The 17,761-nt window shown below is 40.9% G+C and overlaps 1 protein-coding gene across 4 annotated transcripts in view; it reads right to left on the minus strand.

Moving 5' to 3' along the window:
• Positions 1-17,761, minus strand: part of ADCY2 (adenylate cyclase 2) — a 196,326-nt gene that overhangs the window by 159,629 nt on the left and 18,936 nt on the right. For 3 of the 4 annotated variants that reach the window (XM_075052496.1, XM_075052495.1, XM_075052497.1), the window contains exon 2: positions 16,362-16,559. In XM_075052496.1, the coding sequence (XP_074908597.1) occupies positions 16,362-16,559 (198 nt within the window). Of the gene's footprint in view, positions 1-4,411; positions 4,578-16,361; positions 16,560-17,761 lie in introns of those variants that run through there. The other variant, XM_075052498.1, reaches the window with a different exon arrangement.

A 17,761-nucleotide genomic window follows, 5' to 3' on the forward strand; every position in this document is an offset into this window, starting at 1 on the left:
GCTACTGGCAGAACCACGCTGCAGGTGAGCAGTCACGTCTTTGATAACCTCATCCCAATGGGAACGCTCCGATTTCTTTCTTACCTCTTCCCCTACACTATTTAATTATTCCAGCCGACACCAGGAGCACACCTCTGATGCTGCCACAAAGGCTCGTCCAGCTGGACCGGCAGGCAACCAGCAACAGCACCGGTTGCAGGACATTGCTGCCCAAGCTCCCGCAGCACCACAGGCTCCTTCCTCAGCCCGCCCGCGCAGGCTTTCCACCCTCTTCGCCACTTCTGCCTTTGTCAAGGCTTGCCACCTTGCATGCCGTCTCTACAGCACTAGCTCGATCCATTTCAAAGTGGTCCTTGGAGGTTTTACACTGCTATTGAACCACAATAAAGCAGGACGCTGCCGAAACACCGCTGTGACAAGCAGTCGATTCTGCTTCACAAGGGCTCCCTGAAAAATCTGAGAGGTAAACGCTTGTGACGGCCACTAATCCGCAAATACGATCCGATGAGGAATTTCCAGTACTTCCACCAAAATTATAGCTATTGTTGCAAGTAGCTGAATTTATTCCCCTACAGGTAAAACCTTCACTTTCCACTATCAATATAGACAAAACAGTAGTTTTTACCCATAAAAGCTGCTTCTTTCACAGACACATACAAAAGATGCCAGATAAAGTAATTCACTATTCCATGTTACCTCAGATGAGGGCACTATTCCAGGGGAGAAAGAATATATTTTATTAAACTTCATATTCTGCAAGCAGTAAATTGATTCTTTATCATATCAAAACACCTCAAGTGGGAAGCCGAGACACTAAGCACAGAATTCAAGAGTTCTTGGCTTCCGAGATCAAGGCTTTTCTGTGTCCCTTACTGTTTTGAAAGGGCTGAAATAAAAATAAAAATCTATAAAACATTTTAAAATATAACTGCAGTGTAGCATGCAATTTGGCCAACTACATTATCTCTTAGAAATCCAGTGTAATTGGAGACGAACAAACATTACTGTTGATCTATTTAATAACCTGTCATTTTTATTCATCCAAAAGCAATCTATTGAAGGCTTTATCACAAATCTGAATGAAGTTGGTAACAGACGGTATCTGTATCTCATTTGAAATGTAAATGAGTCATTCTTGTCTTTTGGGGGACTAGGAAAGAAGAGACTGCTCTTCAGTCTTGTGGTTAAAAATAACTTCTCGCTCATCACGCACAATATCCCCTTTAACGATCCCTGCTTAGTATTACTTTCATGATGACCTGTGAAACAAATGGGGACACGATGCATCCTCCAAAATTCAAGGAAAGTCAGATATTGAAAATAAAAATAAACATACGTGACGCAAGACTGGGTATTGCATTACATCTAAAAATAACATACTAAGATTCAGGAAACAAAAAAAGGACAAAATAGGGGTGTGAGATGCTGCACAGAAGGGCTTCAAACTATTGCCAGTCTTGAATGTTCACTAGAGATGCCGCTCCAGGGCAAATCTACTTGTCTTCAGGCCCTGCTGAACACTGGAATTGTTCCAGCTGGTTCCTCAGCTGTTCTCCCTTCCCTTACAGCAAGCCGAAAAGCCATTACCCCCTGAGCACGAGGAGGCTAGATCATATGTCACCTTTGCCTGTATTCACGTAAATATCTTCTGATAGTCATGGTAAAACGCTTGCCCGAGCACAACGGCTTAATGATTGCAACACGTTCTCAACTGAGCTCTTCTCAGTGTTTGTCAACATTAAAACTATGTAAATATCAAAGTGGACAACAGGAGGGGTTAGAGCACTGCAGTTTTAAACAAGTGTTGGGAGATCATTTAGCTACTCTACGGTTCAATAATGATGATGATACTTTACCAGTTAAGGGGATACTGAAAAGGTAACTTCCTAAAAAAACATTACATTGGGTTTGTAAACTTTCTTTTTAATTCCAAGTATAACAAAATATGGAAAAGTCGACTGGGGGAAAAGCAAAAACTTCACTTTCATTACTGGTAAGTCACTGAAACCATCACATTTTCAGCTATATTTCATAAGAGGAAAATTTTTAGACAATTTTTTTTCACCCAGAAATTACTTTGCTTTAAAATATATTCTAAAATTGTGACAAGTTTAATATATTACTTCATATTGCATGACTTCAACAGACCTTGCCTAAAAAGAATGACTTCCTTATGCATATTCTGCATTAAAATTAATCTATTCAAAACACACACCCCCTCTTGCTAGCATTATTATTTTTTTTTCAAACGCCAGGATAGTCATATTAATATTAGCGTGCCAAGTGTTAAATTGTATTTAAAAATATATAAGATAAATTTCAGTACATACAGTACTTGATGATGTGGTATATTTAAGAAGCAATTTCCTTAACAGCAAGAAACCTTACTATAGCCACACAACAATAAGACACAGCAACCTGAAATACATGATATTGCTGACCTTCAAAATTGTTCCAATTTTTTGTAACTCCTGCAGTATTTTTGCACACTGTTGTTTACCATCCCATGTCTATCCATTGCCACCTAGTATACAAATAACAAGAGTTGAAAGTCTATTTCCTGTACACACAAAATGTGCACTGCTCCTTGCCTACTCAACCGGGGATTTCATTTACCATCGGGTCACACTAACTTATCCCTAACTAAGGACCATAATTTCTTTTTACAGTTATAACGCAACCCTTCTTCTTCACCTTTCCCTTCAGCCATTCTCCCTCCACGCTGCTGCCCAGGAATCACCTGCTCTCCAGGACTGTGCGACCAACTTTCCCAGCTCCCAGAAGGAAGGAAAACACAAGAGCAACAGGGAAAGCTGACTGCTAAAAAAAACAACAGGCACCACTTTCGCACAAGCCATTACTTGGCCTGCATACCCAGATCTCCCCGCTGCAGAAGTGGAGGTACACAGCTTCCACCGCGCTTCTAGACAGCTTTTTCCAAGTGCTGAAACCCCAGCCAGGACCCAGGGACAACCCTCAAGGGTGGTGGCCAGTCTAACTTGCTTCCTCCGTCCTCCCTAACAAGCTTATGCAGCGGCTCCAGCGATTCTCCAGCCTGATGCTCAGCCTGCACACACCGGACAGCAGCCGTCTGCCCATAGGGACGGGTCTCATCTCACAGAAACAGCAGGAGGCAGAAGCCAGACCCAGCGGTGGTGGGCTTTTGTCCTGGCTTCAGTCCTCTCCCACGCTCACTGAGACTGCAGCCATCCTGAATAGGGGGATACATCTGGCCTGGCAATCTCACTCTGTTTTCACAAAACAGGTTTAAAAAAAAAAAAAAAAAAAAAAAAAAGGCAAACAAACCCCCCAAAAATCCTCATGTAAGAATTGCAACGCAATTGCAAATGTACTGAATACTGAAACCTGACATCTTAATAAATAAAGCCCATTTTATTTATTAATCCCTACGATATGTGGTTGCTCAGCATGGTAAGTAAAGGAAAATACAAACCCTGCAACAACACAAGAGGCAAAGTTGTTTTTTTCTGCATTTCTACTTTATGTGAAATCACTAATCTGTGATTGCTACTGCTAGCTAAGTAATAAGTCACAAAAATGATGTAAATTCTATGGATCCAGAAAGATTTTCCATTTATAGTGGACTTCAGTGGCCGCTATATGTCCCTGCAATACTGTAAAATGCCATTTGCAGGGCATTCACATGGCTTGAGAAAAGTAGTACGTTCTGAAATGTGATTAAAAGTAAACAAAGAGAGATGAGAAGAAAAAGAATTAAGATATATTAAAGTACAGATTCTTTTGCTATCCCCTCTGGAGAAGTATATCCTGTAACCATCTGCCTACATCACCAATGAGCATGAAACTCTTATGCTCATCTAGTGCAAATCATGTGGTAGTATTGAAATAAATATGACTTTTTTCTGCATTCGGGGCACTGTTATTATTATTATATTTTATTTTACTCCAATTATTAAATTATCCTTATCTCAATCCACAAGTTTTACACACACACACCGCCCACGATTCTCCTCCCCGTCCCACCAGGGCGGGGGGAGTGAACGAGCAGCCCCATGGTGCTTAGTTGCCGGCTGGGCTTAAACCACGACAGTCCTCTGTGGCACCCAACGTGGGGCTCAAAGGCTAATCAAGTGCAGTAGTGGGAAGGGGGGGAAGAGCGAACGAGGAGATCAATCTAACTGATGGTGAACGATCGATTGAGATAACCCGCTACCTTTGGACCAGCCGGCAGCTCAGCCCCACGCAGCCGCTCGCTCGCTCCTCCCCAGCGGGATGAGGGAGAGAATAGGAAGGGTAAAAGCGAGAAAACTCCTGGGTTGAGACAAAGACAGTTTAATGGGGAAATGAAAAGCGGCGCACACAAGCACAGCAAACCCAGGAATCCATTCCCCACTCCCCGCTCCCCACCGGCAGGCAGGTGTTCACCCACCTCCAGGAAAGCCGGGCTCCAGCACGCTGAGGAGCGGTGGCTTGGGAGACAAACGCCATCACTCCCAACGTCCCCCCCTTCCTTCTCCTTCCCCAGCTTTATCTGCTGAGCGTGACGTCCTACGGTCTGGAATATCCCTGGGGTCAGTCGGGGTCAGCTGTCCCGGCTGTGTCCCCCCCCGACTCCTTGTGCCCCCCCAGCCTCCTCGCTGGTGGGGTGGGGGGAGAAGCAGAACAGCCCTGGGCTCTGGGGGAGCGCTGCTCAGCAATAACAAAACCATCTCTGAACTATCATCAACACTGTTTCCAGCTCAAATCCAAAACACAGCCCCACACCAGATACCATGAAGAAATTGAACTCTATCCAAGCCAAAACCAGCACAGTTATCAATCAGGATTTCACTTCCCAGTCTTCATCTGACCAAAAAAGCATGATTTTTCTCAATTTTTCTTGTACACCAACCTGACCTTTTAATGGAATTTAATATACAAATTAACATCATGCAGACAATGTACTTTCCTTCCCTTGCCAATAGCCTGGGTCATCCAGCAGACCTGGCAATTTATCTACACTGGACCTGACAAAGACCCAAAATTGTATCTGATATTCTTAAGTAAGTTTCTAAATGCTGAGTAAATTCAGGTTATTGCAAGAAGAAAACAAAAAGCATCCATGTGTATCTAAGTAAGACTGTAATCTCCGCTATGTGAAAGTAATTTAAAAAGCCATATTATACTTGTTCATAGATGTGTCTAAGTAATATGTACACACTGATAGGAACTGTCATCAGATAAAAGGCAGTCATACTGGGTAATCAGGGCGTGACATGAGAAAAAAAGACTCAAATCTCTACCTCATTTAATTGTGATAAGAAATTTTTTTTTAGTTCTTTATGGGAAGTAGATGTTTTCAGGCACACATATGTTTAACATGATTTATTTAGATGTTCACCTTCTTTATATGAGAGACTGTTTAATCCATTTCCTTTATCACAGTAAATTATTTGGGAAAAAATGTGATGATCAAGACTAACAGTACAATAAAGAAAAACATATACAGTACTGTCACAGAAGTAGTACAATCCTATTTAGTTAGGATCAATTCTATCCCAAAATAACAAAACAAAACAAAAAATGACAGAACCTGGAAGATAAAGCCATAATCTTTTGCTTGCTTATACTACCAAGAGAAAAAAAATCTTGCCACACAGCTTTTTTTCTTTTCTTTTTTTTGGGGGGGCAGAACTGCAAGGGTGGTCAGGGGAAATATGACAGAACTCTAATTGAGCCCTCAGATCTTTGAACTTGCAACACTATCACTGTCACTAATGACACCTAGAAATTGTTACTTACGTAAACTCATCTGTATTGAATGAGGCAAAAAATATTGTAATGAAGACTACAGCTGGCTGCAAGACAGAAAAATACAGGGTGATGGAAAATAACAATGTATTAAACCAAAGAAAGGCTTTCATCATTAATAAGTGAGAGGAGACAACTGTAATGGTACACATGAGAAGGTGATGCAAACTTAGGAGGAAATGTATGAAAGGAAGAGCTGAAAAGGCAATACAAAGGAATTGTGAAATAACCAAAACAAACAGAAAATAGGCAAAGGGCATTCATACTACAAGTGTACAAACTGATAAATTACAGAAAGCACCTCAAATTTGGATATTACAACAGGGAAGAAATCTGGAAAGCACCAATGTGGAAAGAGACTGTGCAGAGTACAAAATGTGGATTATGTTACAATGACACATGAAGACATGAGACAGGGAGACTGTAGTTACTAAGTCATCACTCCCCCTGCCACCTTGAATACGATTCTTGCAAAACAAAGATATTTGCAAATTCAAGTGTTACAGAAATCAGAACATCTAAGACGACACTCAGGTTTACCAATTTAAGCAAAGATAATGCCCTGAAAAGCAAGATAGAGAATTTATATACGTATATACATTAGCTAAAATGGTACGTACAAAAAGCAAATAAGAAAAATGCAATCTAGAATCCAACATGATTAATAAGTAGTCAAGTTCTAAACTGTTCAAACTAAATCTGCCAGAACAATATAATCCAAGAACTTAAGGTATTACACAAAATTCACACTACTGGTAAATGTGTTATTTCACAGCAAGTTTATTTTAAGCTATAAAATCAATATGAAGCTTTGTAGTAGTAACAGAAATGCACCTTTTTCCTAACTGGCACAACAGCGCATGCTGCGTTGCATGAAAACATGATTTATTTTTTTTTTAAGCCTTGTGAATGCATATATGTGGAGGGACAGAGGGTGGGTTTTTTCCCTGATAGACTAAAAAGATTTTTCTCCCGCTGTCACAAGCCTTCTGTTTGCAGGTTTCTAGTGCTGTAATAATTCAGCTAGTGAGCTGTTACACAAAGAAAAAAGAAAACAGATGGTGAAAATGTTTCCTACAAGCTGCATAAGACAACCCCAGTTTACTTTCTTGAGGGTGTTCCCTGCTTCTGTAGCTTTCCTGAAGTTTTAGGCACAACTGTGGTGCTAAATAAATGAATCCTAGTATCTGGATTGTCACAGGATCACTACTCTTTTAGTCTAGGAAGCAGATAATGCAATTTCCCCCCATGTGCTTGCAGTTTGCAGTATGCTGGCTGCGAAATACCTTTCAGTTTCACTTGCCAGTATACAAACCTACAGTGCTATGCAGGTATTCAGCAATATTGCTTACCTTAAATTGACTAATATTTGTAAGAAAGCAATATGGTCTGCTGGTTATAAATTTGTTGACAAGCAAGGTGCTAAGTTGATAGAGTTTTACAAAAGTAAGAGACAGAAACAGAAATACATTTGATGTAGTCAGGCTCACTCAATATGAGTTGTAGAAGACGTATGTCAGTTTTATATATGCATATGAAAAAATATAATTTGTAAAATCTTTATGAATAAATTTTATAGGCATCTTAAATGCAAAAATATAATTATGTCATAGAATTGTGTTACTGTATGATTTCAAATGTGTTTAGTATACATTATTCTTAAAAATCTGAACTTAAAATGTAAGTTACAAACAATTATACATTATAAATTGTAAATTTATTAAGAACTAGAAAACAGATGTGCTTTCACAGATTATTTGTGTTCATTTAGTGACTGTTTTGTTTTATTTTACTATATGACAAAATTTTTTGTATACAAAGCACTATTATGTTTCTTGTTTATTGGGACACAGCTTTTATGTTTATATGGGCTTAATTCAGCAAAAGGCTGTCTAGAAAAACAGGAAGGAGAAAAATAATGGACCAAGGGTCAATTCTCAGAAAACATTTCAGTGTTGCTGAGGGACAATCCCAGAAGTATTTATCTTTCATGATTTTGCTGCCTCTTTAGGTAATGTATGAGACTGATTTGCACGTTGATAGGAGAAGAGCTGAGAACAGGAAATGCAAGAGGACTTTGGCAGGTTTCAAAAGGAGCAATCTTTCAAAAAGGAACCAGTAACTACTTGGGAGATCCAAATCAGGGAGAAGGACACATCTCCCAGCTTCATCACTGTGGAAAAGCTAAGCCTCCTGCATCACTATCACAGGAACTTAAATACCAGTTCGGACTGTGTTTGTCTTTTAAAAGTTTGGCTGCTTCTGCAAAAATAAAAAGTGCTTGAGTGCTGAGAAGAAGCATTGATCGGGCTGTCTTCATCCAAGCACAGTAGTTGTTACTGCTCATCCTCACACTAGGAAGGGGCGCAGTTGCCCCAGTTCAGCTGAACTTGCAGGGTGAGAACAGCCAACATGAAGGAAGTAAGCGAAAGCCCAGGCTCGGCTTTGCTGATCTGGAGGATTTGGGGAAGGGTTATGTTTAACCCCCCCCACCCCGCCCCCCAACCCCCCCCGCCAAACCAACAAACTGAAATACTGGAGGTTTCATTCAGAGCAACCAAAAAGCCAAGAGAATTGCACACAACCAAAAAGCCCGTATACTGCACGCACATAACAATGTGCCTAAAACTTCAGAAAAGCTACAGAAACAGGGAACACCCTCAAAAAAGTAAACTGAGGTCTTCTTACACAGCTTGTAAGAAAACACTTTCACCATCTGTTTTCTTTTTTCTTTGTGTAACAGCTCACTAGCTGAATTATTACAGAACTAGAAACCTGTAAACAGAAACAGATTTGAGACAAATGGTGAAAAATGACCAAAGGTCACACAATGTATGATGTTACACCCCTTCATCACCTAATTCACAAAAATAAAAACATACAATATGAGATCCAATGGCTATGTAAAGGTACAAGCTTTCCCATGGCAGGCAGGCAAGCAAAGTCAAAAAGCTCAAACCAAGAGACTCGTGCAGTGTCATACCAAAACCTTCCCTCCTGGAAGTCAGGTAGACTGTCACATTTCTGGGTGGAAAACAATTCCAACAAAAGGTAAAGTCTTGCATGGCTACCCTAAATTATACTTGCTAACAAGAAATTCTGGATAGCTTCTTTAATGGTTCTCTGGTAGCACCATCATACAAGTAATTGTTAACAAATATGTACTATGAAATTATTAAATGTTTCTTTCCTAATGTCAAATCAATTATTAAGCACATAAGGAGCCTTATGAATGGCTTAAATTATAAATTTCCATTTTTCATCTGGTCCCTTGACTTCAGCAACATCCAAACAATATGATGATATTTGAAATTAGCATTGCTTAATTTCAGTACTCTCAGAAACATTAATATTCTTATGGATAAGTCTTATTTCCCTTTAGAGAGAAAAATCTTGCCACACGCAGTTTTGCATGTTTATCTGAGACTCACATTTTTATTGTACTTCGATGGAGTTACCTTAACGCTTCCCTTAGCAAAATTCATTCACATGACTTGCACAGCAAATATCACACTGCACACAAACTATGCAATAATCTTGATGAAATCTACTATCAGCTCAGCCTTTGTACTTAATTGTACACTCAGAGATGGAAAAATCACTACAGGAAATGGAGTAAAGAAAAATAAACTAGCAGGGAAACAAGGGTTTCATAAGGTTGTTCTGATAAAGGTGCAGGCCACATCCAGTCTCTTCTACTCTATATTACATTAAACCTCTCTCCTAAGCCTTATAATGAATGCCTGAAGAGATCAGAAATATAGGAAGATTATTATCACCTGATGTTATAATTTTTGAGACTACTGCTCCAGAAGAACGCTGGGAGGATAAGACATTTAAATACTGAAAAACTGTGAATTTTTTTATAAGTCAGAAAATCCATCTCTTCAGTTTTTAAATGAACTTCAGGCACAGGTCAAAGTAAATTGTCATTTAAATTAGTTCAGTAGTCCCCAGATGTAAGTAGTGCATAGGAATAAAGAACTAAAAAGATGCTCCTGGACCACTGAAGTCCATGTCTCTGCTATTGAAGACACTGAATGACTCTCAGCTAAGGACAGCATTCCACTGTAAAACCAACTCATTATTTTAATCCTTATTATCCTGAGGATATTAGCCACTCCACAAACCCAGTGCCCTAATGGCTAAGGGATTTATTCCAATTTCCAGTTTAAATTTTATAAATGGCTGGCTGATTTATTTATTTTTTTAGTGTGTGTATGTGTCAATAATCCTTTATCTTCTGTAGCCTCTCCTCAAATCTGATGTTTGCAACCACGGATTATCTGTAGATGGCAGTCACACCACTCTCAGCGTTCTTCTCTTCTGCTGATCTATACCCAAGTCAAGCTCTTCTCATCTCCTCTCACAAAACTCCCTGTTCTCCTGGTGATCTTGCTTGGCACTCTCTGCATTTGTTCCAGTTTCACTGTTTGAATGCAGGTGACCAGAAACATACATAGTCATCCAGGTGAGGTCTCATCCTTAGCTGGATACTTTGCCATCATAACTGAGTCTTTTCTGGATGCATAGCCTAATGACCCAGTGACCAACTAATGCTTCTCCTCTTCATTCTGCTCGTCCCTGCTCATTTTCTACTGATGAACTCTCAGCCTATAGCTGAAATTTCTATTAGCTCCCAAATGCAGGCACCTCATATTTCCTATTATTAAATTTCATCTAGTTGCTATTACCGCAGTCCTCAAGGTTGTGCTTTTCTTCCCCATAACATTCTGATCTTTTGCTGTATTAGGAATCTTTTAACTGGGTCATCAACAAATTTCATTATAGCGTTGACATTCTGTCACCCCACCACTAGTAAAAAGCACTAATAAAGGCAAACATTCCCCAGAGAGCTCCCTGAGAAATTCAGCCAGCCATCTTTCTCCCACCTGATGCCCTCTAAAGTCATACTAGCTGCCATCTCCCCTCGCCTATATGTACAGTTACTTTAATAATGTTCATCTCCTCTAGCAGTGTTTCTAGTCTTCCATTTGGCACTAAAACAGATTTTTTTTTAATTTTTTTTTTTTTAAGGAAACTGCTTTCCCTATTTAAAAAAGAAATCAGTTCTCTTTCCACAAACAGCTATCACAATGCATTGCCATGACATACCAAAGGTTAACAATGGCACATTAGTTATGCTAACAGGGTGTTTCAGGGCTACACACACTATTTTACTATATTAATCATACTATATTACCAATTTTAATGACTGGCAGGTCTCTAATAGCTCAGATTTTTCCTGTCTTCTATACAGATATAGCCATACCAGACTTGATAAACACATTTAAATGTCTTGCTATTAAGCCTGTGACTTCGTATGTCTATAAAAAAATGAATATGAAGGTAAAAATCATCTGTTCCTCTCCTTCCTCGAATATAACTGCAAATATGGCTTATACTTGCAGACTGTGGGTTTCTTCCTTTTCTATCACACCTACACCTAAAGCACAGTGTCATCTGCTGGGCAACATCTTCCCCTTTCATACAAGCCTCCTGGTTCTCCTTATGCTTTTTCAGGTGACTATTCACCTACAAGGTACTGAACAATGCTCCTACAAGATTTAGCTCCCTGCTCAGGATACTCACGCCTGACAGTCTGATGAATCTTGAACTTGAAAAAATGTCAAGTCTCCCCCATGCTCCAGATCCTGAGCTGGCAGTGCAGCTGACAGCAACTCACCCTCGCTTTCCCACACTGCAGGGACTTCACTGACACCCACCCTGTTCTCCTTCACAAGCGTCCAATTCCTTTTTTTGTGCTGCTTGACCACACAACATGTTATTAATCACGTATGGCAGGGCTGACTTTAGATAAGGCAGGTCCCAAGCAAGGGGCAGAAATTGAACCCGATGTAATTCTGTACCAAGAGAATACTTCCATTTCTGTGGACCCATCAGCTTGCCCCGTTGCCTAACAGAGGAGCTAACTGCCACAACCGCAGAAACGCTGTGTGGGCCCTCACGCCTCAGCACACGATAGACCGATATCCTCAGGTGCCAAGAGAGTATCAAAAAAATGAGAATTATAAATACTAATACAGAAAATTTTGCTCGCACGTCGTAAACCAGGGCTGCTCCAAGGCCCGAATTGAACAATTCCATACCAACACATTAAACAAAAAAAGTGCTTTAGATTCAGCTCAAAAAGTAGCATTTAGGCTAAAATAGCCAAACATATATTCTAAACACATCACTCTGTGGATAATTCTTTTTCAGAAACCAGAAGCGTCAAATCCTGCTTGAAGTAATTTCTGTGCTGTAACTGAATATAGACAAGGGGGAACACATCTGGTGCCTGGGCTGTGCAAACGTATTTATAATTAAGTACAATTGAATACCAAAATCCAGCAATGATAGAATTCATTAGACTAGTATAATGCTGTATAATTACTCTCTTTTTTTATATCATCCACTGTATGCTTTAAGAGCTCTTTTTACCCACCGATATCAATGTGCTATGACATATTTACACACACCCTGTATAAAAGGCTGAGGAAGTATTAGACATGTCAGAGGATGACATGGAAAGGCGACTGTTGTACAATAACTACACTGTCAGTGAAACAAGAGGCAACCAATTTAAATTCATTCCCTGGCAGGTAGCTCTAGAGAGAGGTACTGGATTTACGTTTCGTAAGGAAAGGTGCTCCTTCCTATAGTAGGGAGAAGTCCTAACATGACAAAACCAACACACCGCCTTCTTCCACCTGCCCTGCTTTCTCAGCCCGCCTGCCTCGCACCACCGGCCCTCCACCCACCTCCACGCATCGCCCTTGGGCCTGTCCTCGCTGACACCACCTCCACGCGTTACTGCTCGCCCCTTAGGTTTGGGAAGAACTGCCAGCCCGCCACGGCTCTCTCCCAGCCTCAGCGCGACCCCCTTTGCTCTCCGTCTTCCCTGCCGACCCCGGCCCGCTATCCCTCAACTCCTCCCAGAGAGCCCAGGCTCCCTGCCAGGCTGGAGCCCGGCCAGCGCAGGTCCCACCACCGCGCCCCAGGGAAACCGGGGGCTCCTCCGCCACGGCTGGCACCAACACAAACCTGGGCTGGCGCCGACCAGAGAGGGCTGCCACGCTTCTTTCAAGAGGTCTGTCAGGTACCAAAAGACATCTGCCGTCACTCTCCTCGGTTGTTTCGTGTCGAGACGCCCACTGCCTCACCAAGGCACCCTCCATCTCCCTCTCAGCGCTCTTGCTGCTCTTTGTCGTCCGCACCGAGGAGTAAGGGAGCTGGGGCTAACTTAAGAGGTAAGGCAGTCGGTACGCTCGACAGCACAAATAGGCCGGCTCCTCTCGTAGGTGGGTTTGTGACTATGCCCACGCAGCCAAGTGACAATTAAAGCCTTCGGATCAGGCTCAGCGGGCAATTACGGAGCCTTGCAGACCGGCCCAAGGGACAGAGTAACCATCCACAGCTGCCTTGCCTTCCCCCTCAAACAGCGGCCAGACGCCTGCCTGATGATGGCTTTCCCTCCAAAGCTGGAGCTGCAGTCCAACGAGAGGCAAGTACATGCAGACAGATAAAAGCAGTCTGCAGGGACAGCAAAAAGATAGCTGAAACCAATTACGATTTGCGCTTATTTCACATCAGCCTACACGTTTCTCACACACACACACAAAAAAAAAACCACAACAGCCCTGACCAGCCACTTAATTTCCAGCCCTCTACTCTTCGTGAAAGTTACTTGAGCTATGGGCCTGCAGGCTCAGGAGGACCTGCTCTGCATTAAATATATATTGAGTCCATAACCCAAATAGTCTCTCCGAGGTGGCATTTTTATCGTAAACAAAAGCAGCAAAGTTCACACCTACAGCTCCTCCAGACAACAGAGAAAAACTGCATTTAGAAGTTGCAAACAGCCAAAAGGAACATTAAAGTCATTAAGCCAAAATTTAAAGGATGCAGGACTCCCTTTTAAAGGGAGAAGGCTCGTGCGCAAATTAGAGAATAACAAGTTCTTTCTATGAACTATGGTATGCAGAAAATTTATCCTTCAGTTGTTACTAGTACAATTAAGAAATGCCATCTTCTTAACAAGCTTAGGATTCAGGATACACGAAAGATGATGAAAAGAGTTATTTTTAAACTCTGCTGGACCAGAACAGAAGTTAGGCTGTAATTTGAAGAAAAATAAAATAAAGCACTTGTTTAGTAAATAAGTGTGCATGAACTGGCTCTTTTTAAAATTTTCATAATTTTCTAATTTGATCTGTTGACAAAGACGTATTTGAAACAGAACTAATTTAAATTTTACATCATGTTTCTCTTATTTCATAAAAAGCATAAAGGAACAACAAAAACACCCCAATAAGCCAAGCAAAATGGCTTTAAAATTCACCAAATATAAAACTTCAACAAAGAAACTGTCAGTGATCACCGAGGAAAGATTGTTCAGATTTGCTTTCATGTGTAATTATAGGAGAGAACATCGATTATTGACCTACGTATTCTTGATGCAGAGCAATCAAAACACAAGCATCAGAGGAATACCTGGCAGTATTTTAACCACTCACGGCTATTTTACAAGCATTCAAAGACATCAAACCTGCAATTAGTCTATTGTTTAAGGTGTCAAATTCCCAGAAAGGTTCCCATAGTTCTGTAGTTTACTCTTAACTGACACTAGGCTAAAGTATACCTACAAAAGTGATCAACAAAACAGCGCTGCTATTCAAGGGGGGGGGGCCGGGGAATGGTTTGGGGAAGCGAAGGGTCCCACTCCAGGGAGCCACCCGACCTCCAACTCCTCGCAGCGGCCAGGGGCCAGCCCGGCCAGCCCCGGCCCTCTCCCGCCAGACGCTGAAGACACCGGCATGGTGGGGTCAAGCCACGTACCCGCAGCCAGCTCCAGGCTTTCTGGAAATGCCCTGCCCGCTCTGGGCCGGATCCGGTGCAGCACTGGGCACGGCAGCTGCCCGTGCTGGCAGAGCCATCAAGGCAGCTCCCTCCCAGATGTCCTCTTCTCCAAGCAAGACTTGCAGGCGAAGCGAGGAGCGCACTGAAACGTCAGAGAACTTGTGTCCTGGCAAGGGAAGACTGTGCCCTTCCCCGGAGCTCCGCAGCCCCTCCTGCCTCACACGGCCTACCATGTCCCTCCGACGCTGCAGGAACCGCTACGTCTTTCCTAAGGGGAAAGCGGGGCAGGACAAACCATCTTCACACGCTAAATAGAACCCCCGGACCGAGGCGTCAGCATCCCTCGTAGATAGATCTCTTTTGTGCCACACGCTTCTGAAAATCATTATCGTTATCTTTCAAAGGACACAATTAAACTCAGTAGAACTTGCAGTAGACAAATAAATTGGCTAATTAAATATTTTCATCTAGGCTTGAAAGCCTGAAATATTCTAGCGTGCCATCCCACAACTGGCAATGAAAATAAATAAATCAAAAAAGTAAGGCCATGTCAATTATCTAGACTTGATATCACAAAAATACAGGGACTCCCATGGTGAAATCTGTATCTAGAGAAAAATATTACACATTCTGATTTGCCTTTTATTACATGCAAGAGTGGCCTGGTTTGGTCGTTTCAAATACTTAAGGAAAAAAAAAAAATCCAAAAAACCCCCCACACCAGGAAGGCAGTTTCAGAAGACAATTAATCCCTGAACCTTCCAAGAAAACGAAAATAAAAGTCACCCACAAAGGTAAGGGCTCCAAAACTAATATTACCAACATATACCAGTAATTTAAATCATTTGAATTAAAGATTTTAAAGGAACTACTTGCATACTTAAAGTTCAGTATTTGCATAAGTCACTGCAAGATCTGAATAACAAGTCAGAGAATTTGTTTCAAGTCTATCTTGAAGATCTATCTTGAAGGCACCCTGGATACAGTACTACCATTTAAAGGTTATACCAAACTCATGGAATCAGCATGAAATTTACAAAAGACATATTTATGTATTTAAAAGCTTTTTTCATCCTTTGAAGAGTTTTACAATTATTGTATCAGGAGTATCCCCATGTAGAGAGGCTTGGGAAAAGGAAAAGGATACAGCAGAACATGGAAGAATCGATCAGGCACAGCGTTGGCTATTGCACATCATTTATTGATACTTTAAAAGTGCTGCTATTAAGATGCAATTTAAAAAATGTGAAGGGTACTTCCCTGCTTCCCCACTCATTCATTTCCCTAGAAATATAAGGGAACTCACCGTCCTTTTTTCTCACGCGTTACTAGAGAGCATCTTGAAGACCACAGAAAGCCTACACTCAGAGCTCAAACATTTTAAGCTGAAGAAGCTTAAATCAGTGGTCTTGAACAAAACTAGCATTTCTGCCATGCTAATTGGTCACTAGAATCAAATATTCACCCTACAAAGAAGTTGGTGACTGGAATCAAATGTTCATTATGCAAAGCACCTTAAAAATGTAAAAGCAAAATCCTTCAAATGTTTCCATATCCTAAGTATGGACATCACTTTGGTATTTATAAAATAGATGCATGGAGTCTCAGCACGCACTTAGTCACAAAAACATTCTATGAGATGTCCCACAAAAATGAATGTGAATGCTTTTGCATAGAATGGTTCTTGGAAATGTACCCAGTGGAAGTAAAATTAGTGACAGTCTTACCTGGTCCCAGGGACAGATGATTCCTCCAAAACACATGAAGAGATATCCCATGGCAACAAGACATACCCAGACCACCAGAGAAAATACACGAAGCAGCTTCTTAAATACAGGTTCTACGCAGACAAGGATAAATATAGCGAAAAAAATTGCTAGGGCCGTTGGAACAGTTATTACAAATGCCACGTGGTCTTCAATTTCCTGGAAACAGAGGAAAATGAAAAGGAAGTTAAAATGAAGGTACCTAAAGGTCAGACAGCAATAACAAACTCTAAACTGATTGCACAGGGAGATCCCAGAAAGGCATGACTGAATATCAAAAGTGAGTTGAATCAAAACAGGATTTCTTTCACTGTAAGAAGCTGTTATGTGGAGTATTAACTTCATAAACAACTATTAACCACACTACTGCATGGTACTTCTTTAACTAAATTGAAAAATATATTCATTGAAGCAGATTGAGAAAACTGTAAATCGCACAGCAATTATGCGCCAGGCCCATAGGACTGAGCAAATTAAAAGGCAAACCCTATCTGCCTTTCTGCTCCAGAATTCAAGATATTTCTGCGATTAGTGTGGTTTGCAGGTGAAATTCAAGCATCCCTATTGAAGACTGCAGCTGTCAAAATGCCTTCCAAATCAACCATGCGTCCATCACTCTATAAAAGCCTTTTTGACAGTGATATTTGCCAGGTACTATACATCTGCTTCTGTTTAAAGTATTTATCTGGAAGGATGGGCTCTAGATTACATATATACTTTTTCTCCTAGCAACTGCTTACTTCAAAATGTGCAAACAACACCCAGAGCAAGGACCAGAATATAACTTGAAGTGAGTTCAGATTAAACAATATTTAAATTTATTTAAAGAACTTACATAGAAGTTACTACACTAGTATGTTTAAATCACCTAGTGATGGATGCATTAAAAAAGAATAAATATTTGATGTTATATTCCTCTATGTGTTCAAAAGTATCTCTGGTTGAAGTACAACAGCACTGTATCAAAGTCTGGTCATAGGATCTTTACTCATTCCCCCAGCTGTTACGAATTCCAACAGCCTCATTTGTAGCAACAAGGACTGCAAAAGCATGCCCCAAATGCTACTGCTCCAACAGCATAAAATCCTCCACTAACCACACACTTCATGCAGAAAAGCCTTGTATTCATTTTTCATGCTGGTAAAATCTTGGGAACAATCTGAAAGTACCTATTTGATGATTTGTATGATATCCAAGCGCAAAGAAATAACATTTCTTTTTCCTTTGTTTTATAGTTGCTTCCTTAGTACCCTGATAAATCTTGTTTATTGGTGGGTTTTCAACTTAAATACTTAACATTTTACTTAAAAGCTTTTTGATGTGATTTTTTTTTCTTTCTTATAAGACTTGCTGCAGTTAGA

Source organism: Buteo buteo, chromosome 20 (genome assembly GCF_964188355.1).
Source record: "Buteo buteo chromosome 20, bButBut1.hap1.1, whole genome shotgun sequence".
Taxonomy (NCBI): domain Eukaryota; kingdom Metazoa; phylum Chordata; class Aves; order Accipitriformes; family Accipitridae; genus Buteo; species Buteo buteo.